The sequence below is a fragment of the Euprymna scolopes genome, chromosome 24 (assembly GCF_053919585.1).
Source record: "Euprymna scolopes isolate OS-2025 chromosome 24, ASM5391958v1, whole genome shotgun sequence".
NCBI classification, from domain to species: Eukaryota; Metazoa; Mollusca; class Cephalopoda; order Sepiida; family Sepiolidae; genus Euprymna; species Euprymna scolopes.
The window spans coordinates 32,963,045-32,989,099 of NC_136505.1; the positions used below are offsets into that span (position 1 = coordinate 32,963,045).

The 26,055-nt window shown below is 34.4% G+C and overlaps 1 protein-coding gene across 4 annotated transcripts in view; it reads right to left on the reverse strand.

The window, feature by feature from the left end:
* Positions 1 to 22,991, reverse strand: part of LOC145246648 (epithelial splicing regulatory protein 1-like) — a 152,057-nt gene extending 129,066 nt beyond the window's left edge. For all 4 annotated transcript variants that reach the window (XM_080108353.1, XM_080108352.1, XM_080108351.1 and 1 more), the window contains exons 1-2: positions 22,330 to 22,991; positions 20,565 to 20,708 (exon numbers count right to left, since the gene is read on the reverse strand). In XM_080108353.1, the coding sequence (XP_079964479.1) occupies positions 20,565 to 20,708; positions 22,330 to 22,455 (270 nt within the window). In that variant the 5' untranslated portion in view covers positions 22,456 to 22,991. The remainder of the gene's footprint in view (positions 1 to 20,564; positions 20,709 to 22,329) is intronic.
* Positions 22,992 to 26,055: the final 3,064 nt, after the last annotated feature.

Consider the following 26,055-nt stretch of genomic DNA (forward strand, 5'->3'; position numbering starts at 1 on the left):
TTTTTTTCAATTAAAGGAGTAAGGACCAAGGTTTTATTAAAAAAAAAAAAACAAAACAAAACGTGTTTTTTTTTTTTTTAAAAGGTTTTAAACTTCGGACTTTACAGGTAAATTTCTAAAAAACTGATTTTTTTTTTTGTTTTAAATTTGAATATATTATTTATTGACCTTTTCTCTTCAATTTGTGATATATAAAACTATTAAACATAAATTAATTATTTACTTTTTAATAGACATTTCAAAATGAGAGGCGTAAATTATTCGACCCCCTATCTTTCTAAGCTTATAACTCCTCGAAAAATGTAATTCAAGCCCTAATTTTTTTTTTCAATTAAAGGAGCAAGGACCAAGGTTTCATTAAAAAAAAAAAAAAAGACAAAAAGAAAAAATGTGTTCTTATAAAATAAGGTTTTAAACTTCGGACTTTACAGGTAAATTTCTAAAAAACTGATTTTTTTTTTGTTTTAAATTTGAATATATTATTTATTGACCTTTTCTCTTCAATTTGTGATATATAAAACTATTAAACAAATTAATTATTTACTTTTTAAGAGAAAGTTGAAAATGGGGGGGGCGTGAAAATGGGGGGGCGTGAATTTAAAAAAAACGTTTGTCTAAAATATTATATTCGGTTTATTGGAAAGAACATAAAATTTCACATTGACCCTGAAAATATCGTAAAAATAGAATCAATAGAAAAATTTTGATAGATTTTTAAAATTTAAAAATATTGAGTTTAAAAATTGAAAAATATTGAGTTCGGAAAATTCATTACTGTTTTAAAAAAAAATAAAAATATTTTTATTACTTTTAAAACAACTGTAATAGTTTATTTTGGAAGTATAATCCATAAAGAAAATAAATAACCCACTTTTAACAGAGAAATTACGAGATTTTTATATTGTATTCGCAGTTTCGTGTTAGGGGTGTCAAAAATTCCTACAAAAATTCTGATACTGCTACCGTACCACAGAGGACGAAAAGAACGTAAACAAAAAAAAAGTGGCGTCTTTGCTGTTGCGCCCATCGCCAAACTGGAACTGGAGTGACGAATGCTTAAATTATGGCTAGTCAATCGAAAAGAGGGGGATGACTTTCGAAAATATCGCAGAAAAAAATACAAAAAAAATCGACTCCTCCCTGTTGAAAGGTGCCCAGTTGAGGGTGAAGAAATTAATGTTTTTAGCCATTTTTTTTATATTTGTCGTCCGAAGGGTCGAGTTTCAAAACGATCTCGATCTCGTGAAAAACCGTCGCCTGTCTTTTTTTGCGAGACATACAAACATACATACATACATACATACATTTAAACAGACAAGCGAGATTTATATTATAGACTATTAAAGCATTATAATTATATAGATTGAATTTGACAACGTACAAGTTATTTTATTTTACAATTTAAACACTCCTCGTTATGACTTTTGAGTTACGCTACTGGTTTTTGTTTACATTTTATGATAGTGGCACTAAAATGTCACATGGCTTTATGTAATTCAATTTCTTAACAATCAGCGTCTTATTCCACTAACTGAATTCGTTAACATAATTGTTTAGTCAATAGATATGTTTGATACATTTCTAGCGTTTACATCTATTTTTTTTCACCGTAAATGAATAAATTCTTGTGTATTACATCATTTTTAGACATTTATGCTGACGACACTATCATTTATGGTAGCACATCTAAGACAGTAAACAACCAAGTTCTCTCCAATCCTCTCTCCTCTGATCTTGAGCACGTAGTACAATGGGGAAATGAGTGGCTGATTACTTTTAATGCATCTAAAACCAAGCTTCTCTCTTTACATCAACATTCTGATCCACATCTGGCATCAATTGAAATGAATGGCTCTCGTCTTCAGGGGGCCTCAAGTTTTGACAAGCTTCTGGGCTTGACCATTACTTCTGATCTTAAATGGAACACGTACATCAAATCTGTTGCCAAGGCCGCTGGAAAAATGGTGGGATCTTTTATCGATCCGGTAGATATCTCACTGCTGATGCAATTCTCTATCTATATAAGAGCCAGGTACGTCCAAGAATGGAATACTGTTGCCACATCTGGACAGGAGCTGCTAGAAAGGACTTGTCCTGCCTTGATAGAGTTCAAAATAGACTTCGTAGCCTCGTAGGAGATGTCCTTTTCTCTTCCTTGCAACCTCTATCTAACAGAAGAGATGTTGCGAGTTTGTCTCTGATGTATCGTTATTTTCATGGAAACTGTTCGACTGAGCTTCAGTCTATGGTCCCCCCTCGCCTAACTTTCACAAGATACACTCGTCTAGCTGTAAACACTATCAATAATTCCCCCCCACTCTTTATCTGTGCCTAAACCTAAACGTAGACTCCATGAACAAAGCTTCTTTCTTAGAACTGCACGCCTGTGGAATTGTCTTCCGTTTTCCTGCTTTCCGGCTGACTACAATATGGTCGTTTTCAAGTCTAACGTAAATAAGTTCTTGATGAGCCGTTCCATATAAGATATCAAATTTACCAAATTTTCATTACTAATGATTACTATATTGTCCAATTTCTACTGTACACTCTTTAACCCTTATCCTTGAGTGGCCTCTTGGCCTTGATAATGTGGTGATGCCTATGTAAAAAAAAATCTATCCCTATTAACGTGGTATCTTAAATATTTCTAGCTCTAGTATTGTACTGTTGAGCTATCTAAATGAAGACTATGTATTCATATGCAATTACTGCCCAACGATGTCAAATTACATATAAACATACATACTTCTATTCGTTTATTATAGCATTATTTCTATATTGTGTTACCTTTTAATGCTCTATTCAGGAGAGGATGGTAGTGTAGTATTTGTTTCGTTGTCATGCCATCATCATCCCATGTATTATCTCAAGTGTTGGGACGATTAATCAGAATCTGAACTCTTGGAGATTTCGAAAACGTTGTGCCCATTTTCAGATGCAACCCGTCACCCGTCCCCACAAAAAAAACGATTACTTTAATTATCTTTATTTGATTTTATTTAAAAATCAAATCTTCTGCTGGATTTGGTTGGTTAGTTGGTTGTTTTTGTTTTACGGCATATCAACGCTTTTCGGGTTATTTAATGCCGAATCCAAAGATTTAAGAAAAATTTTTTTAATAGAATATATTTGTTGTTTTCACCTCGGTTTCTATTCAACCCATAGTTGGGAACCAAACATGTACTACCACTCCGGGTCAGAGTGGACCTGGGAACAATGGTAATTAAAGGGTGGCTCCACACTCCAAAGCCCACAAGCTGGCGCCTCACCACTGGATATAGTTTAAGGTCATATCCAGGACCCCCATTGAGGGACTTTTACCCTCTGCAGGGAGGCAGTCAGCGTATTCTAATGCCCCACCGACAGGGCCATCTTCTGCTGGAAGTAATAAAATAAATTACTATTGATTTTAAACCTTCACTTCTGATCTGAAATGGAACACGTACATCAAATCTGTTGCAAATATTGCTGGCAAAAATGATTGAATCACTACCGTTCCAGTAAGTATATCACTGTCGATGCAATCCTCTATCTACATAAGAGCCAGGTTCGCCCTAAAATGGAGTACTGTGTCCACATCTGGGCAGGACCTGCCCGGCGCGCCCTACCCTACCTTGGTAGAGTTCAAGACCGGCTTCAAAACCTAGTAGGTGATACCGTACTCTCTTCCCTGCAAACTCTTTCTCACAGAAGAGACGTCGAGAGCCTGCCTCTGCTTCGTTGCTTTTTTCATAGCAAGTGCTCGACTTAACTAATCTATTGTCCCCTCCTTGCCAAACTAAAAAAAAAACAAAAAAAAACACTCGACTAGCTACAATCACTATATATGACCCCCCCGTTTTCTATGCCTAAATCCAAACGTAAATTCCATAAACAAAGCTTCTTTCCCAGAACTGTGGAACACTGTTCCCATAGCCTGCTTCCCAGTTGAATACAATATGGAGGCCTTCACATACAAAGTTCTTATTGAGCCGCCCTCATAGTTGGTCAAGTTCTGTCCAATTTACATCATAAACAATTACTACACTACCACCTTACATTCATTAACCCTTATCCTCGAGTGGCCTTCGGGCCTTGATAAGTGGTGACTCCTAAGTAATAATAAAAAAAAATACTACCAATAAAGCTAAAATCTATAGATTATTCCCCACAAGTGTTTTTGCGTTGGAGAAAGCATATGCACATCTGACATGCGTTTTTAACATGTATCGAGAAAAATAACTTTATACGCAAATATTTAGAGATTTATAAAGAATCGGAATCGGTAATTGTATCGGAATCGCTAATTATCTTTGAGAGACAGGGGGTAGAGTAGTTCATGTTCGTTCGTCATGATACGCGTACTATCCTCCGATGCTAACGAAAATGTTTGTGACCATGTTGATAATGGGCGAGAAAGTAGACAAAGTGTATTCCCGTCATTTCAAAGCGGATAATAGACATGTCCATCATCAGTACGACTGCAGTTTCATCCATATTTTGGCCCATAGAGTAATGTTTAGAACCGGATTTACTGGTTTCTTTGGCCATTTTAATAATTATAAACGACCGTTTAGCTGCATCACGTGCCCGAATACAAATATGTTGTATATCATATTAGTCCGGTGCCAGGTTGACTGGCGAAAAATTTCTCGTGTGCCCGCAAACAAATCATCATCCCAGGCGTCTTAAAATAATAATTCCAACACATCCATGGAGTATGCGTCTTTGTTCTTATAAAAATGTCTGCCCCTTTCACTAAAAAGAAAAAAAAAAATGTTTAAGACCACGAGAGCGGATATTTAAATCTAAACCAAATGAATTGTGGCATGATTTGGTTTTATAATTAGGATCTAATTTGATTATTGGCTAGTTTGTTTTATGGCATACCAACCCTTCATGGATCTAACCATTCTGGTTAAAGTGGATCTAGGTTTATTTTCGGCAGCCTCGTAACTAGTCTTTCTCTTATTTTGTTCTTTAATCCTCATTCGAGCGATGTTTCTGACAAAGGGAGAAGAATTGCTGTTTTCTGGGCGAGAATCTAACACCTATTGTTGGCAAGGTTTTTTATCTTGAAATATTTTTTTTTTAGCTCTAACATTAAGAGGCTACATGCCTTGTCTGGGGCGATTTTCATTAAAATTGTTTATATCTTTAAATATTTATTTGTGGCGTTTGGTTTTGTCATTAAAAAAATGCTTCACGTTTTATATATTTATTTTTGGAGTTTTTAATTTGGTTGCTAATTATAGAGGAAAATTGTCTTGCGATTTTTTTTCCTTACCTCCTCAGGGGGAAACCAGCTCCTAAAAAAAGGGCACTCTGGTTTGTAATAAAAATTACAAATGTACCAGTCATGAAGGATTTCTCCACTGACCGAGAAAGTCAAGTGAAGTGCAGAATGAGAACATATACTACACTTTGATCTTGGCCCGAAGGCCAAAAACCCTTTAGGGAAAGAAAAAAAAAGTATCAATGTTCTGTGCATTTTAGATAAGGTAGTCGGAATCTTCAGGCAGCCTCCGCTTATAGCTTCAGGATCATTAGGATGTACAACATTTTTATAACGTATTTAATATGACGGAGTTTATTTTAACTATAATATTAAAAGTACACTTGTTAATTCAATTGTCTCGAGTAGCATGATATTTTCGAAGTCTGACCAACTAGTTTTTATGCTCATTTGTATATTTAGTAAGCGTTTCTTTCTGTGGAAATCGCTCTAGACAAGACAAAGCCACTTCATGTAAGGAGATTAAAAAAAAAAAAACTGCTAATTCATTGTCACAAAATTTGCCAACGCTAAGTACTAGATGGAATACCTCCCCGATAAAATTGTCTGAGATATGTATATTTGCTGACAACACCACACTAACAGACACGAGGGGAAAAGTAAATGAACACATATCCGAGACAATGGCGGAAACCCTAGAGGTAGACCTTCAGTCTGTAGTGGAATGGGAGGCAAAAATGGATGGTAGCATTTAATGTTGCCAAGACTAAACTTATTTCGTCTAATAATTACAAGAAACCTTCTGAACCATTAATAACCATGGTTAATGATACATTTAACAGGTTTCGTTTAAACTCTTAGGTTTAACTTTCACAGGGAACACGAGTTGAAACATACACTGAGGGCATTGCCAAAGTTGCTGCAAAGAAGTCGCCTGTACCTCTACAAGGCCACCATTCGCCCACGTATGAAGTATTGTCACATTTGGGCTTGTGCATCTGCTACTGGTCTCTCACTGTTAGTGTTCAAAAGAGTCGCCAACCTAATACGTCCTGTCAGCACTGTCAGCTAGGCTTCGACTTCTGTCCCATCGACGAAATGTTGCATCCCTCTGTTTTACAAGTATTTTAATAGTTGCTCCAACGAACTACAAGCTTTCCTCCCCCCCCCCCCAACCCGACAAGCAGAAAAAATTCCACGTCTACACAGAAGAGATCCTCAGATGCCCAGAATGCCATTTACCCCAAGAGTTTCTTCCCTAGGACTGCTAGAATTCCCTTCGGGGTCCCTGCTTCCCGAGTGTACTGACATGCAAAAGTTCAAGTGTAATGTAAACAGACATCTTGCTGCTCAACTCCCTACATAGTATCCTTGCAAATTGTGTCCCAGATAGTAACCCCCCCTACATCAAAGTAACACCGTGCCTTGTTTGGTGGTGAAAATGCAATAAAATAAAACCCAGAAAACAGCAATTCTGCCTTTGTCAGAAACATCGTTTATAGGATGTAAAGACTGAACAGAATATGGAAAGCGAGAATTACGAGGCTGTCGAAAGTAACTTTCTACTACTTTGAATCGTATTTAACAAAATCAGACTTTCAAATATTTTAAGTTTATGTGAATATTATTTTATTGGTGGTCTGGAAAAAAAAATGGGGGTTTCTGATAGAGCGAGTCTGAAGTTTTTAAACTCGAAACGTTGCAGCTGAAACCAGTTCATCAATGATGCATCTACAAAATGGCGATTATGACCCCAAATTATTTGTTTTATCTAATCGATTTATGATACGGGGTTGGTATGGGATGGGGTTGCCCGGTAGTATTTGTTAGTCGTCGTAGACCTTTTGTCTTCAATTAGTCTATCAGAGTCATCTTTTTTTAGGTGGGGATATTGTAGCCCCCCCTCCCTACATGCCCTATTGGCATTATAGTAAAAAATCTTCGTTAATGGGCCGGAAGCCCGGAGCCAGCATAGGCCAAGTCATACCGAAGACTAAAAGAAAACAAAAACCAACCCATAGTACTTGATATCCCCTTGCTAAACACTTAACATTATAAAGAGCGGATCAAGGGGAAGTGGTGTAATTCTGGGAATGGAGTTGCGCCTCTCACATGGTGTAGCGGCTAATGAAAAGGGAGCCTTCCAGTCGTCTTTAACTATAGTCAGCCATTTAACTAGTTTGTTTTTCTTAAAAATATATATCTAACAATGACATTTTTAATACTTTCTATATCAAGGTATTTGTCGATTTTCGTTGTTAATTTTAATGATGAAGTTCAGGATGATTTATCTCCTCATGGGAGATAAAAGGTTATCTCCCTTAAATCTAGATAACTGCTCTATATTTTTTAATATATAAATGTTATTTGTTTTTATTTGCGATACTTTTATATGCATTCAATTATTTATACGAAAGTGCATTTTTATCCAAATGAATTTGAATAATTACCCCTTTTACCAATTTGGCACCCACAAATGGGGAGCGACACATATTGTTTAAAATATAATTATCCACAGACAAGTGCTTCGTCGTAGACTCAGAGTGCCTGAATAATTATATTTTCAATATATAAGCTTGTTTACTTATAAAATAGTTATTCACACACACTGTATTTCATGTTTGTACGTACGTTATCACCTTCCACACAATAAATTGTCCGATCAACAAAGTTGAGATTAATCATTAATTTGATGTCGCAACGTAAAAAAAAAAAAAATCAAATTATGTTGTCCCGTTCAACTAAACGGTACAGTTTTAAATTCGAAAGTTGTAATTGTTTTGAATTGAATAATTAGCTGACAATTTTATGCCAAAGCAAATATTGGTATTTAAAAACATTCAACTGCTGAAATTTTGAAATAAAAAAAGAATGTTTTAGTCGTAAAATATTTAGTCGATAACGACTATATTTACCTAAGAAATAGTATTCCCCCCCCCCATTAGTATTTACCGGAACATGCATTTCAAAAAGAAATATTAACAGTAAATTATAAAGATTTATGAAAAAGACACCGTTGAATTTTCACGATGTTTGAATTAGTCATTTTCTTACAAACTACTTGACCCATCACGAGGATTTGTTTATATATATATATATATATATATATATATATATTATAGTTTTGGGACGATTAATCGGAACCAGAAGATTTGAGGGTATCGGAATCGGAAAAATTTGTACCGATTTTCCGATGCCAAAACGATTCTTTTAATTATCGTTATTTGATTTTGTTTAAAGCAAAGTCTTCCATTGTTAGTAATAAAATATTTATTGATTTTAAACTACCAGTGAAGCTAAAATCGATAGATCGTCCCCCACAAGTATATGTTTACTTTTAGGAAAAAGTCTGCACATTTGACGTGTTTTTACGGTAATCGGAGAAAAAATACAACTATATATTTAGATATTTATAAAGAATCGGAAATTGTATCGGAATCGGGAAAAATATTGGAATCGTCCCATCACTAATATATATATATATATATATATCTTTAAAATATAATTTTTATTCATACTACATTTTATTCCGTACAAATGTAAAATAAATGTTTAATTTTTTCGTTAATTTTATTCCGTTCAAAAATGCAAAATAAATTAAATGAAAGAAAATCCCCCCTCCAAGGGCAGGTCACTCCCGAAGAAAAAAAAATGGACCAATCAGATTAAAGAATCACTTCATGAAGAAGGAAAGGCCGACATTTTTATTTTTCAATTTACATGATGGCTTCGATATTTTATTCTACGCATACAATGGTTAATTTTTTAAAACCAGAAATACTATTTAGCGCAAAATAATTCGTTTGGCAATAGTGCCCATCCTCTAATAATTTCCTGGAATTTGTAATGCTAAACTTGGATTCCACCAGAATAACATCCAAGATAAAAATAGTTGTTTGAATAATACAAAATTTGGTACTTTTGCAGTTTACGGTCAGTGGCGAAATAATATTTAGAAAGTCATTTTTAAGATGGCGAGGAGGGACTTTTGAACTATTCTGTACTTTCACCTAAAAATTTAAACAAAAAGATACCATGAAACAATTTAATTTGAAACTGCTTTATATATTACACAAAATAAAGTAAAAATCAAGTTTACAAGCTAAACTTAAGCGAATATAAAAAAAAAAACGTAACATGCGGCAGCAGCTGAAATTTAACTCACTACACGAGTTTGTTTTTTTGTCCCTAGCTGAATACTTGACGCTTCGCCAGGGCTATCAAGGGTATTATTTTACCGTGACGCCATCACTACATGGGTTGCCTACCACGGTTTAAGAGAGGCCCATCTATCCTCGAGAGAAGAATAGACCGCGCCAATTTCCCAACCTGGTATTTTATCTCGCGGTACATACAGCGCATCGCCTTCCCAAATGGTCACTCATTTGGTACTGGCCAGGCTCGACGTTGCTTGACTTTGGTGATATGGCGAGAACCGGTGTGTCAATGGAATTGAGCCGTATAAATAAGTATAAATATTTATATAGTGATCCCAGCCAAATAAAAAAAGCTCAAAACAAGATATAAAATAGAGCTTGTCAGAAAAAAAATACAATTTAAGACTATTTTATATTTTACATGAATAATTTAAAATCTTAAATTGTGTTCTCTCTCATATATATATATATATATATATATATATATATATATATATATATATATAAGAGAGCATGGTCCGTAAACTGCACAATTATAATTTAAAATTTATAGAGATGAAAAGTGGAAAGTCTCTGCACAATGAAGTTTTATAGTTAAAAGAAAATAAAAATGAAAAGATTTCCGAGTAGGGCTGAAGCTTATATAAGCACACACATGGAAAGCACTATTTATAAAACAGTAAAGATTTGCAATAACTAGAGCATTAAAGATATTACGATTACTGAAGCGGCGATTAAAATAAATGCTGATATATTTTTTCGGCTTTGATGAGTTTTTCCACTCCCTTATAGCCAAAACGAGACGACACGTGACAACGTTGTCTAATGTGTAGACATACCCAGTATTAATTACTGCACAAACGGCCGAGCCAGAACAATCATTTCATTAGTTTTTTTTTTTTTTTTTGTGTCCCCATTCTACAATAAGTTTCTATCATCTCATATCAACGCTTTTAAATCGTGCACACGAATTGACAATACTATTGATTTACATTTTGGTGAAACAAATAATCCAAATTTAGATCATAACTGAAGACCAACAGTAAAACTGGGCATTTTGTTTTTAACCATAAAAAGAGGCGGTTTAAAAAAATAGACAGCGAATAAATGTTGCCAAAGGCAAGCTAAGTTACCTTTCTACCTACTAGGATAAGAATCTTTTCACAACGTTTCAGTCGATGTAACCGGCCTTCTTCAGGTCCAACTCGGGAACTATACGGAATTTCAAACCAAACCCTTTATTTAAACCATAGGGGTAACATGTTCTCGTTCCGTCATTCTATTTAGTTTTCTGCAAAGCTAACAGAAGAGACTTTTGTGAAAATTTAGATATAAAATTTTACGGAAGTTTACGAAAAACTTGGCGACAACCAGCTTGAAAAAAAAAACAAACAAACAAAAAACGATGTCTTAATATCAGAAAAATTATTTGTCGAATACAGTTTTGAATACGATATTCGTTTTTAACAGATCCGAAAACGTTTAAAAGTAGTCACTAAGTTTCGAGTTGGAAATAAACTGTAAATTGACCGTTGTTAGGGACAATAGATGCATAAATTTATTTTCAATCAAAAAAATAAAAATCTCATTTGCATCCAGTTAGAGTCATTAGATAAGAATTGAGCAAGAGTCTATAAATTTCAATTTCTTCAAACACTAAGGTTAAGCCAGAAAATTTAGATTTTTATAAAATTTTTTATTTTTTATTTTTTTTTATTACTTTTTCACCCCAAACAAGGCAAATTGCCACTTTGGTGTAGGGGGCTACTATCAGGGGCAACAACTACTGGGGTACTATGTAGGGATTTGGGCAGCAAGGTGTCGGTTCACGTTACACTTGAACTTCTGCACGTCAGTACTGTTGGGGAAGCAGGGACCTGGAATGGAATTCCAGAGTCTAGCGGTTCTGGGGAAGAAACTATTGGAGTAAAAAGATCTTTTACATCTAGGGATCTCTACAGTGTGGGGGTGAGATTTAGCAGCCTGTCGGGTTTGTTGAGGGTGCTCACGTCGTGGGGGCACAAGTGATTGCAGCTCTTCAGAGCATTCACCACTAAAATACTTGTAGAAAAGGCAGAGAGATGCAACATTTCGTCGATGGGACAGAGGCTGAAGCTTAGATGCCAGTTCTGAGCCTATCAGGTTTGCGACTCTTTTGAACCTTGTCAAGGAGTGAGAGACTAGTAGCAGATGCACCAGCCCAGATGTGGCAGCAATACTCCATACATGGGCGAATGGTGGCCTTATAGAGGTACAGGATACTTTCGGGTGTTAGTAGTTTTCTAGCACGGTAGAGAGAGCCCACCTTTCTTGCAGCGGCCCTGGCAATGCCTTCAATGTAATTGTTCCAACTCATGTTTCCTGTGAACGTTAGGCCAAGGAGTTTGAAAGATGGACTCTCAGATAAAGAGTCGTTGGCCATTGCTATAGGTGGTAGAGAGGGTTTCTTGTAATTATTGAATGAAACTAGTTTAGTCTTGGCAGCATTGAACGCGACCAACCACTTTTGTCCCCATTCCACTACAGATTGGAGGTCTTCCTCTAGTGTTTCTGCCATTTCTTTAGATATGTGTTCATTCGTCTTCCTGTCGTGCCTGCCATAGAGTGTAGTGTCATCAGCATATATACCCATCTCAGAGGCAATTTTGTCGGGGAGGTCATTTATGAATATCAGGAACAATAGAGGTCCAAGGATAGAACCCTGGGGCACCCCCGCATTTATATCATATTGTTTAGATGTACGACCGTCGAGGACAACCTGGATTTTTCTTTTATCTAAGAAGGATTTAATTATGTTAAGTATTCTACCAGTGATACCGTATGATCTGATTTTCCTGAGGAGACCCTCATGCCATACCCTGTCAAAAGCCTTAGATATATCTAGAGCTACCGCTCTGCCCTCCCCCGCTTTGTCCAGTGAATGGTATATACGTTCAGAGATCACAGTTAGGATGTCTGCTGTGGAACGGGCTTGTCTAAATCCATATTGTTTGTCAGTCAGTAGTTTAGCATCTGTAAGATTTATAGATTTTGATCCCAAATGAAATCGATGGTTAACATTTAATGCTAGTAATACCGAGTTGCTATCCTTTAACAATTATAAGACGCCTCTCCAACCACAGATACCCATGACAAATAACACCCTGCCTGAGAATCCCTCCTTCAAACTCCTCCGACTACAATTCATAAGCAATATGAACTGGAACAAACATATTGAGCACATTGCGAAGGCTGCTGCAAAGAAGGTGGGATCCCTCTATCGTGCTAGAAGATTACTCAAACCAGAGAGAATCTTGTACCTCTACGAGGGCACCATTTGCCCATGCATGGGTATTATTGCCATATATGGACTGGTGCATCCCCCACTAGTCTCTCCTCCTTCGATTGGGTCTAGAAAAAAAGTCTTCACTCTAATAGGTCCCACTTTGTCTATTAAGCTCCAACCCCTGTTCCATCGCCGCAATGTTATATTCTAGTGCCTGTTTTACAATTATTTCAATAGAATGTGCTCTGATGAACTAGTTGCACCTGTGCCCTCTCGATTTACGTATCCTACAAACTTACTTAGCAACAAAATCACACCTCTTCACTGGTGAGCTTCCTAAATGCCAGAAAGCTTTCTACTCTAGTAGTTTCTTATCTCGAACAGCTAGACTTTGGAATTTCCTTCCTGCTAACCTATGCAGAAGTTTAAATGTAACGTACACGAAATCTTGTCAATCTTTCCTAGGCTGTTAAAAAAAAAAAAAAAAAAAAAGAAAGGGGATTACACACATAATATTTTGTGACGTATACAGCTTCGTGCAAAACAATTCTGTTCAGTCAGAAGTATATCTATTCTGCAGTGGTTATCCTGCTAGATTTCTATGTGAATCAATTTTAAAACTGTCCAAATGGTGAAATTTTACACTGCAATCGAGGGTGAAATAGAAAATGTCTACTTGCTCATGGCCGACATATATGAAATAGCAAATCGGTGTAATTCCCCCAAATCCCACATTTTTAGGTCGGAACATTTTGAGAGCAAAAATCTATTTTAAACAATTTGCTCAATTTTTAACGAATACAACTATTGGAATCTTTCATTTTGAAAAAAATGAATTTTTTTTTAGAAAGATTTTTCAATCATAAAAGCAGTTTAATTATCAAATAAAATCAGTAAAAAATCACATGCAAAAAATAAATGAAAAATATCCTAATTTTTTTTGTGTATGTTTGTATTATTTTTTTTGTTTTTGTTAACATCGGTTCGCAGTTTCGATTTCAAAACACGAGCAAGCAGATATTTTCTATTTTACCCAAAATAGTATAAGTGGCCGACGGAATAAAAATGTTAACTTCTAAACTGTAACTAAATCAACATGTTCAGATGATAACTAAGACTAAGGCAAGACAATATTCTTTGCTTTGACACAGGCAGTTCATCAACCGAGAACCACATCAATTGCTAAAAAACAAGATTAACTGATATATACTCGAGAATCAAAGTACTAAAAAGAATATTCAAGACTAAACTATACAAGCACCGAATATTCTCTTGCCATAGCCCTAATGATAACACATGTTATCGCACTAAGATTAACAGAGACGGAGCAAGAACATTAGAATATATCTATTTTAAGTTAAGCGAAACGTTTTGTTTCCTTTATTTTAATTAACACTGCAGAATTCGTGTTAAAGTTGTAATCATAGATAGACAAAAAAAAAAAAAGAAACGCTATTGAATGATTCACTAGTAAATGGTATAATTGAACTAAATACTGATTTACTGACGTTTATAAAGCATCCGTTTAACTTTACATTAAAAATTCATAAAAGGAAAGACTGTAGAGTAAGCAGATGAAATTGAGAGCAATGATGCAAGCAAACATTAACTCTTATCCTCGAGTGGCCTTCGGACCTCGATAAGTGGTGGTTTTCTTGTAAAAAAAAAAAAAAAAGTAAAACTTGCGGGAAACGCTCTGTTTTACAGTAGTTTTTAAAATGGAATGGAAATTTTAATTTCGTTCCGTTTTAAATTCGGTACATTTTTACATTATGTCCAACTCGCCATTCACATTCAACATGTCAACTTTTGTAGGTTTTGCGGCATGCTGATAAGATTGGGGGGGGGTCTATTCCGAAAGCCGTTCTTAACATGGGGAGGTTGGGGGGAGTGTTTATTCGTTATAAGCATACCTAAAAACATAGAAAAGTCGACATTTCCAATGTGAATGGTGAGTTGGACTTGTGTAAAAAAAAAAAAAAATAAAAATAAAAAAAAAAATACCAGAAGGTATACCAAATTGACTTTTTGCGTTTAAAAATTAAATTATTTCGTTTGTTAAAATTTTATTAAAAAAAAAAAAAAATTTTTTTTAATGTATTAGAACGTACGATTGTTGAATGTTATTTTTTCGATTTTGGGGGAGCAATTTAAAATAGGATTAAAACGGAACGAAATTGAAAGATACTATTAGCAAAAAATAGCACGGTAGCAAATAAGTGAATAAATAGTTTTTTTTTTCTTCTGAAATCACACACAGAAGTATTAAACCGGAAATCAGGTTTATCTTCCGGGGCGAAAAATGTGAAGCTTGTTGCTATCTGGAACCCTGTCATTTTTCTAACAACTTTAGTTGAACGACATCCTGGTGATTTTCAAGTGTCAGTATCAGAAAACTAGTAAAAAGTTAAAGTAATGTAGTTTAATTAAATAGAATTTCTGCATTCGGACACGAAAATGAGTGTGCGTTTTTAAACTGGAAGTTTTTTTTTTTTAAACTAGGAGTTTTTAACTCTTACTAAAACAATCCGTAAATACAAAAAATTCAATATAAATATATTAATTAAAATTACAAAGATTATACTTTTCCTTGTATCTATTAGAAATAAAAGAAATCTCAATACCCAGTCTGACCCGGATATAAGAGACTTCTCATGACCCCCCCCCCCTACAGCTATCTTCTATCAGGGTTACACTACATTAACACCGGCTCTAATTTGGGACCAGAGAAAGGCTCATATCCTTTTTCTTATATCCGGGTCTCATACCTTTATTTTTAAGTTTTATTTTACTTTAATTCACCCCAAACAAGACATATTGCCATTTAAAACATAAGTAGTTACTATTTAGGACCGTGTTTAGCAGGAGACTGTTGAAAGTTGAGCAGCGAGACATTTGTTCACATTACATTTAAACTTCATGTTAGTTCAGTCAGGGAGACAGGAGACCGGATAGGAATTCCGAAGTCTAGTGGTACGTATTTCCATACGACTCTTATATCCGGGTTACACTGTACATTTTTTCTTTTGATTACATTTTCACCCCAAACAAGGCACATTGCCACTTTTATGTAGAGGGCTACTATCAGGAACATAAGCTACAGGGGTACTATGTAGGGAGTTTGGCAGCAAGATGTCGGTTCACATTACACTTGAACTTCTGCATGTCAGTACAGTTGGGGAAACAGGAACCCGGAAGGGAATTCTAACGTTTAGCGGTTCTGGGGAAGAAAGTACTGGAGTAGAATGCTCTCTTACATCTAGGGATCTCAACTGTGAAGGAGTGGGATTTTGTTGCTTGTCGGGTTTGTCGGGGGTATTTACGCCCGGGGGGGTACAAGTGCTTGCAGTTCGTCGGAGCATTCACCGTTAAAGTACTTGTAGAACAGGCAGAGGGATGCTACATTTCGTCGATGGGACATTAACGCAGGCTCTAATTTAGGACCAGAGAAAATATCTTGCACAGTTTTTCTTACATTCGGGTCTCATATATCCGGGTTATACTGTACTAAAGAGACCAATTAAAAAGAAAGAAATTGGTATTGCAGAGAAGGTACCATGCTATTAAAAAAAAAAAAAAAAAAAAAAAAAAAAAAAGAATTTGGGTTTGTATTACTGTACACAGATTCGAAAAAGTTGTCAAAAAAACAAATATATAACAAATAAATGTTATCAAAGGAAAGATAAGTTACTTTTCTGCCAAACTGGATATATTTTTTGCGTTTTTATTCAATGTAACATTTATTCAGCTCGAAAAACATAAAGTGTTTACCGATGTATTCGAAAATTCAAGATGGCGTCTCACACCCTCTTTAACACCGTAAGTATGGAAAAAGGTGTTATAAATAAAAAAACTATACAAAATACTATTAAAAACCCGCCGAATATATGTCAACCTATGTCACGGTAACATATATTGAGCGAGTTTTTAACAGTATTTTATCCGGTTTTTTTATTTATAACATCTTTTCCGACACTTACCGTGTTAAAGAGAGAATCAGACGCCATCTTGAATGTTCCAATACATCGGTAAACACTGTATGGTTTTCGAGCTGAATAAACATGTTAAATTGAATAAAAACACAAAAAATATATCCAGTTTGGTAGAAAAGTAACTTATTTTGCCTTTGATAACATTTGTTATATATTTGTTTTTTGACAACTTTTTCGAATCTATGTGTACAGTAATACAAACCCAAAATTTTTTTATAGTATTTCAAAACTAAATTCAAGTTTTATGGGATCTTATTAAATTATGCGAAAGTACAAAGTTACAAAACATCCTCCATTCTCACGTTAATACGTTAGAAAAGTACTTAACCCATGGATTTTCGAAGATACTCTTTCTGTCATAGGTTTAACATAAGTTATAAATATGAGAGAATTTGGTACTTTTTTTTTTAATTACAAAGGAACCATCACTTATTAAGGCCCGGAAGTCACTCGAGGATAAGGTTAATGAACGTACAGCGGTCAAGGGGAACATGTAGTCATCGTTAGTAGTGGAAATTTGATAAATTGGATTAGTTAAGGGAATAGCTCATCAAGAATTTGTTTATGTTGGACTTGAAGACGACTTGTGCAGAATACGAACTGTGTTAAAATGACATTATTTAGAAACTCGTTCTTAACACATGGCTTTTGGGTTTGTATCACAAGCCACAGGTACGAAAAAGTTGTACAAAAAATAAATAAATAAAAAACAAATAAATGATCAAAGGCAACACAAGTTACTTTTCTACTTAATTGGGTAAGTAGTTAGTGTTTTTATTTAATGTAAAATGTTTATTCGGTTCGAAAAACAAGTAACAGAACGCTCCCGGAGAACAAAAACAAATGGCCGCGATGTCTCTTTACATCTTTTAAGTCTCGATAATCAATTCAAAATAAGCAATAGAACAAAATGGTAGAAAGCCACCCAATAAATGTCACGGTAACATTTAGTGGGCTGGTTTCTACCACCATTTTGTTTTATTTTGAAAAATTTGAGTCTTCAAAGACATCGGGATCATTTTTTCTTGTTCATCGGTAGCGCTTAATATTACTTGTTTTTCGAACCGAATACACATTTTACATTAAATAAAAACACTAAAAACTTATGCAGTTAGGTAGATAACTTATCTTGCTTTTGATCGCATTTGTTATACGTTTGTTTTTTGACAACTTTTTCGTAACTCTGATTTGTAATGCAACTGCAGGTTTTTTTTTTTTTTTAAAGTATTCTTCATTTTCACCTAACGATTTAAAAACAATACCGTAAAAATCGAATCTAACTTGAAAATCCTATCTAAAATAAACACAGATCGTATTCTGCAGAAGTACAGAGTTTTTATTTATACAAAACATTTGTATAGATACAAAAATATAGTTCTGCACGTTATTACACGTTAGTATAAAGTACTGGTTTCAAAGGATAAACTGCGAATAAAAAAGCACACGTCTATGCTAAAAATTATTTTTTTGTTTTGTATTGATATTAGTGTGAAAAAAACCCTTTTCTATTTATTTAAGAAAATAGAACTGTTATATATGGGTCGTGGAACTGCATTCATCTGTTTTTTAAAAAAAAATCTACCTAATTTGCATATTCTTTTAAACATTCATTTTAATTAATTCCCTATCAGTTTTTTTTTTCGGTTTTCTCATGGGATGATCATCTTTAGTTTACTATTACGTGTAATTTTATTCATGCAGATATTCTACATGATTTATACTTGTGTAAAAAGTAGTGTTGGAACGATTAATCGGAATCGGGAATCGGAAAAATCGGAAGATTTGGGGGTATCGGAAGCGGAAAAATTGATGCCTATTTTCCGATGCAAAAACGATTCTTTTAATGGTCTTTTTTTTATTCGATTTTTTAAAAACCAAACTCTTCCATAGCTGGTAATAATGATAAAATATTGATTTTAAAAAGTACTAATAAAGCTAAAATCGATAGATAATCACCCACAAGTGTAATTTTGACGTTTAGGAAAATATCTGCATATTTAACATGTGTTTTTACGAAAAATCAAGAGAGATGATCTTATAGTTAACTAATTAGAGATTTATAAAGAATTGGAATCGGTAATTGTATCGGAATCGGGAAAAATATTGGAATCGTCCCATCACTAGTGAAAAGGTTATAGTAAACAAACCTATATATTCATGTATGCGTATATATATATTTGTTTAAAAAATTTTGCCTACCAAACTCCTGTCAATTTTTGGTCTACATACATGAAACTTAATATATAGGGTATTCGAACCCATGCAAAACTTTATAATTGGGTTATAGCCGAGAAAAATCCGTGTAAAAGTGTAAATTAAAGAAATGGAATTTGTCAGGTGAAGGCCGAACGACGGCATTAGGCATATGCATGCGTAACGTAATAGCTATTGGTTCATGTTATAATTTTTAACCTTGCAGCAAAAATGTCTTCATAGCACAGGCATTCATGTCAAAGGAAAAACTAAATCACAAGCTAAACGTTTTAGTTTCGATTCTCGGTGGTGACACAAGAGTCTTTAACTTTTTAAATGATTACTATATATTGGGTCCAATATAATAAACACAATCTGTATTAATCAAAATATATCTATGTATTTTACGACCGAGCTATGCCGGGCGGCCTGCTAATATATATAACACGAGCTAACTTGTTCTGATAAGAACTGTTGCCGAATTATTTTAACGGTGTGTAAATAAACTAATTACTATACGCCAGCGGAGCGTTGTACAAGAACGCCTACAGTCGTTTGTAAACGCACGTATTATGTGGAAATGATACGCTGGTATTACAAGGGAAACCGTATTGTCTGGATAAATACATGAAATTGGACCAATTAAGAATGACAAAACTTCCAAAACAAACCAAAAAGTCGAAGGTAATAAATAAAAATGTCGACGCACCTCTGTACGTATATACAGGTAAAGGAGAGTGAACGGAGAGTTGGCCTGTGGTGAGGGGGGTGGATTAGCGGATTCGTTTAATGTGAAGTTATTCAGCTGACGTCCAAGTATAAAAAGGTCGGTCCTTATTTAGAATTGAACCTAATAAAAAAAAAACCCAAAAATCTTAATCATGTCACGGAACGAAGATGCCATATTTAAAAAAAAAAAAAAAAAAAAAAAAAAATCTAGTTTTACTTTTGAAAAGGAAACGAAAATTTTGAGTAAGCTGAAAAAAAAAAAAAAAACTCAAACAAAGGTAGATAATTCCACAATTCAAACAGCCTTGTAATGCTACAGATTTCACATTAATCGCTTAATGTTTTTTTTTTCTTTACAAAAATAAAGCTACTTAACCTATTAACGTGTTTTTTTTTAAATATAAAAGTTCCTTTCCGTGACGGATATGTAAACCATTAATTTTTTTCAAGGTTAAATTCTAAACAAGAACCGAGGTTTTAAAACTATTAAGTTGGTGCAAAAAGTTTTTACATTCAACTAATATATATATATATATATATATATATATATATATATAAAGACATTTTTGCACCAACCTAATATTTTGGAAGTTTTAAGAGTTGATTAATAATAAAAAGACAAAGTGATGCTTGTGTAGACAGATCTTTTAAAGCACTTTATTTCAGATTAAAACATTACGTGTGATGTCGAAATTAGTGCCAATTAAAAATTACATTAGTACCAAAAAAGTTATCCACAATTATATTTTGAGTTTAAAAATGGCGGACCATAAATTTAAGTAAAGAGATAAGACAGTTTGTCAGATTGGACTAGTTACACAACTCTCACATTAAGATAAATAAATAGACATACGATAAAACTCGTAAATGTCTATTTTTCTACTGGATTATTTTCCGTAATTTTTTGGAATTTATAATTTCGCCATGACACGCAAGCACGTAATGTTTTCACCTGAAATGCGTTGGTTTAAAAATTCACCAATGCACACAAGCGGCAAAATAGTTGTACTAACCTCGTCGAGAACATGTTCTAGAGGTTGCGAGTTTTTAATAACTTCCTCCTCCAATCCGGTTTGTGTCTTACAATCTTCGGTAAGAATCGTTTCAGAGATTTCGTTTGGTTGTGGTTTGATGTAGTGATGTTGCAAAGCGATCACCTGTATAAGTAAACAAACCTGTATTATACACACACACAGAGAGAGAGAGAGAGAGAGAGAGAGAGAGAGAGGGGGGGGGAGTAAACAAGTTTGTACAAACGAGTCGAAATAAACAAAGTAGTTCAATAGTATAATAGTGTCGTTAATATATTTCCTTTGGTTTTGTTGAAATTTCAAATCGTCTTCAATTGCCCTTTTGTCCTGAATTAAACGGCCAATAAAGTCATTGAGAGAAAGAGAAACTTAATCCAATGTTTTCATTGCTCGCGGCCATGCCCTTTTTTTTTATGAATATATACATATGTTTTTAAACGTCTTTATAAAAAGAGATCCTAAACGGGATTTATCAATAAAAATGAAGTTAAAATAATAAACTAGGTATTTATGTAGAATACGAACTGTGCCATTTATTTTGGATAGGATTTTACAGCGAATTTCAATTTTTACGGTATCTTTTGTTTATTAAATTGTTATGCAAAAGTGCAGAACAGTTACAAAACGCCCTCCACACATTAAGAATGGGTTTCTAAATAACGTTATTTCAGTACAGTTCGTATTCTACAGAAGTACACAAAACCAAAACATACCAGTCACTACTGGCATGGTTACTCATACTTGTTCAAAAAAGCCACGATCTCGGAATTTACTTCCTTCTTTACAAGGGGGGAGGGGTTGTTTGTTTGTTTGTTGCGCCTTCGTCCAGAAGAAAATAACGACGGGACTGACAACATTAGTTTTGCAGGATTTCCAGAGTGCCACTCTTTTCGAGGGTGTATGTTTTTTTTTTTTTGTTTTTTTTTTGTTTTTTTTAAGATTCAATTGACCTTATGTCTAGCTTGTGAAGTGCTATCAATTTATAAGGTCGATATAGAAATGGCCGCAATAATTATATATAACAAATCATTAAATAAAATACATTAATAAGAATTGCAGAACAAGGAATAATTTTTTTTTTTAAACCAAAGTTTGGCACTTGTGCAGAATACGGACCGTGATAAAATAACGTTATTTAGAAACCCATTCTTAACATGGGGAGGAAAGGGAATTTTGTAGCTATTATGTACTGTCACTCATCTTAAATGGGTGCTAATGCAGAGAGTGACCCGCGTTATTTTTTTTTTAAATCTTATTTCCACGTTTAATTAAAGTTGTTTTTTTGTTTTAATTGTAAGATTAAAGTACAGAATAGGTACAAAACACTTTCCCCCTCCCCATATTAAGAAGGTCTTTTTAAATAATAACGTTATTTCAGCACGGATCACTCACTGCAGGAGTACCAACAAATGATAACATAAAAATTGAATTTAACTTGAATCTAAAAAGAAAAAGCACAGCTCGTATTCAACATTTGTAACAAAAGTTTTTATGCGAAATATTCCAACAGTCTATATGCTACAATTGAACAAAAACTAAAAAGGAATAATAATAATAATAATAACAACGACGAAAACATTTGAACATAAAACAGATTAATAAGTCGAGAAAAAAGTTTATAAACAAAGTTCTTAGTCCACTTCTAGAAATGTTAAAAAAAAAAAAAAAAAAAAAATTAGAGCTAACGAGTTTGATGGAAGAGTGTGAAGAACAACAAGTTAAAAAACTGTTAAGACATAAAACTTACCTTGGTATTAGCAACATCAAACAACAAGTAAACCAAAAGTACTATTTGTTCCTCGTCGACGCCTAAGTCTTCACAATTTTTACCGGTTGTTGCACAGAAAAAAGCAAGTAAATGCGACGAGGCCATCGTGTGTGATAAGAATGGCGCGATGATGTTCAGGACGTAAATGTTAACGTTTTAGGAAGTAAAAAAAAATAAATAATAAAAACACCGATGTACCTCGTCCAAACGCTCCGTGTTTTACTAGTGAAAAGTGAGACCAATGATTTGTACTGGGTCTCCATGTGCCACATTAACCTCCTTTGAATAAGAAGCCGTCCGATTGGCCGAACCAGTTGAACGTGGCACGGTATGGCGACAACTACGCTTGCGCATTACCTTAAACTTTTTTCTTTTTGTTTTTACCTGTTGCTTCAGCAGTCACGTCGTTTACCTGGACAAGCTGTTGCCAGTTAAATGTTACATTACATCTATCTACGAACGTCCTTTTATATGTATATATATAAACTGACAGCCAAGTTCGAACAAGACCTACAAGGTTCCCGTTTTCGGCTCTGCATCAATTTCAGAATAACTTAAAACACAACTTTTTCAATCGATCCCTTCATCGTTGTCCTGTTCCCACTGATTGCTTTTTATAAGGCCATATTTACCTGAGCGCTACCTGGCGCTCCCCCTCCCCTTTCTACCTGTTGCGGGGACAACTGCTGGCTAAGACGGCAGTTGATAAGAGGAGAAATAGCAGCAGTCGTCGCGGTAGTAAAACCGTCAGAAGGAAAGCAAGACGGTCATAGGTTTTTCTTGCCCTTTGTTACCCCCCCCCCCCCGAGGATACTAAGGGGCACTTTTTTTTGTTTTAATGTCGTATATGAGCCATTATTACTGAAAAAGTAAATGAATGTATAACTTTGTGTTGGAGGTTCCTCTGCCTATCCCTACGAAGGAGAAGAACGACAGTGATACCAAAAGGAATAGTTCCAACAGCGCTCTGGAGGCCTCATTGGTTTAATTTGTTTTCCCATTGCTAAAATGTAATCAGTTATATATGTGTGTACCATGGAACTTTTTTCAATCTTTAAAACTATAAGTTAAAAACAAAAGCGTTTAGTCCCAAGTCTTTCGTTAGAAAATACTTTTGCTTTTAAGCAAATTAATATCATGAAATCATTGTATTAGTCTTCATATTGTAAGGACCATTAGTTATTAGTTATTTACTATATAAAATAAAGCTATTTCAGGGATCATATTTAGCCTGATGATTTCTTTCAGAAATGAAACATGTACGTTTTTGTGAAGTTTACTCGCGATTAGTATATGTCTATGCTACTACTAAGCTCTACTCACGTATTGAGCACCGCTAAAATAAACACTAAAAATATTACGCAGTATATTATGTGTATATACATTTTTTTTTACTTGGGAGTCATCACTTCTCAAAGCCACTCGAGGATTAGGGTTAATGAATATAAGGTGGTAGTGTAGTAATCGTTGATGGTGCAAATTGGGTAGAATCTGATTATTTATGGGGACGGCTCAACAAGATTTGAAGGTTACCATGTTGTATTCAACCGGGAAGTAGGCCATCGGAACAGTGTTCCACGGGGGAGCAAATATGGGGAAGAAGCTTTGTTCAGGGAAACTGCGTTTAGATTTAGGCACAGATAAAGAGTGGGAGAAATTATTTATAATGGTTGTAGCTAGTCGAGTGTTTTTTTGTGAAAGTTTCGCAAGAGGGAATCATAGATTGGAGTTCAATCTAGAATGAAATCTTGCCTATATTTTGGAATAGAAAAAAAGTATGCATATCTATTATTTTCAGTAGTTACTTCAAGAATGTTCAATAGATGAGCAGAGCTTAGTCTTAGTAATAAATAGCTACACAAAAAACGTTTGTATTTAATTCCGGTGAGTTCGTCAGGTTAGGAGCGAAACCAACTCTTGTGTGTAACTTATTTGCGATACGCATATTCTATGCTGTACTATATATGTATATGTATTAGTGTTGGGACGATTAATCGGAATCGGGAATCGGAAAGATGTGAGCTTTTTGGGGTATCGGAATTGGAAAAATTTGAGCCTATTTTCCGATGCCAAAACCGATTCCATTAATTATCTTTTTTATTTGATTTTGGTTTAAGAAACATCTTCCACTGCTTGTAGTAATAATAAAATAATAAATATTTATTGATTTAAACTTCCAGTAAGACTAACATCTCTAGATGATCCTCTCACAAATGTGTTTTTACGTTTGAGAAAATATAGGCACACTTAACATGTGTTTTTTTACAGTAATCGGGACAAAATAACACTTTTATAGTAAAATATTTAGAGATTTATAAAGAATCGGAATCGGTAATTTAGTACGGAATCGGTAATTGTATCGGAATCGGTAATTGTATCGGAATCGGGAAAAATATTGGAATCGTCCCATCATTAATATGCATATCCACAAACAGTGAGATCTGAAATCCAAATCCTCTGCGTTCGGTGTTCTATCAACTCAGCAAACAAACCTGCTGATGATAAGTGCGATAAATTCTAATATTTAAATCAAGCTAAACACTTATGTTTTACGATATCAATAATCGTAACCATCGCTATTGTTTTTATGATAGACTATTGATTTTAGCCTAAGTGCAAACCATAATTTCTGCCATCAAAGTGCTCCTACTCATAGGAGAGCCCATGTATGTACTTATCGCTAGACGTCACACTTCTTACTAGTTACCTAACCTCTCCTCTTCTCTTCTGATGAGAAGCATTAGGCTTCGAAATACCTGTTCAAAGAGCATTTACATCCCTTATTCATAATGATGTAATTTTCTTACTGAACGAATGATTAAATTTATATACATTAGTATATAGCTTTATATTGTAGTTTTCCCCTTATTTTTCTTCTGTATCTAAGCTCCACCTCACATGTTGAGCTTTTTATTATCCTGATAATTCTCCATTTAAAGAATTCCTTTAATTCTTCTTGGTTCCCTCCGTGTATCTCTATCTCCACAATTATGTAAATGCAACTTTGTCTGGGTGTGAGTTTGTTCCTTATAGACTCCGAAATGGCTGAACAGATTTTCTTTTAAATTTACAGAACTTTAGTGTATAAATCTGGGAGTGATCGAGGTTAAGTTTTGTCTCATAATACCCCCGATAATTACCGATAATCGATAATCGAAGCCATTATTTTAATTCATCTATCATCGATGAAGTCATTTTTCCATGTCGTCGCTTAGCAAGAATGATAAAACAACATGTCGTGGAAATTCTACCGTGAGTAAGTTGATAGCGTGTTTTTTTTTTTTTTTTTTTTTGCATGCCGTGGTCTGTAGGTTCAAACTCCGCACGTAAATTTCCTAATTTTTTTTCATTAACTGCAAAGAATTTTATAAGACTTACGTGTTTGTTTTTGTTTTTGCATGACGTGGATTGTAGTTTAAAACCCAACACGTAAATTTCTTAATGTTTTTTTTTATTTTTCGTAAACTGGAAAGAAGTTTATATAAAATAATTTTATAAAAGAAACAGTAGGCCTTTTAGTGTGCAATGTAGAATAACATATATTTTGACTAAGTTACTGCATGGAGGCATGTGAAGCTACCTCCCGGGCGATTTCACAGATTTTAATGACAATATAAAAATATAGGAGTGTGAAATATTCGTTATCAACATTAAATCCCGGACAACGTCGACCCTCCCTGCTAGTATGCTAGTATATATATATTC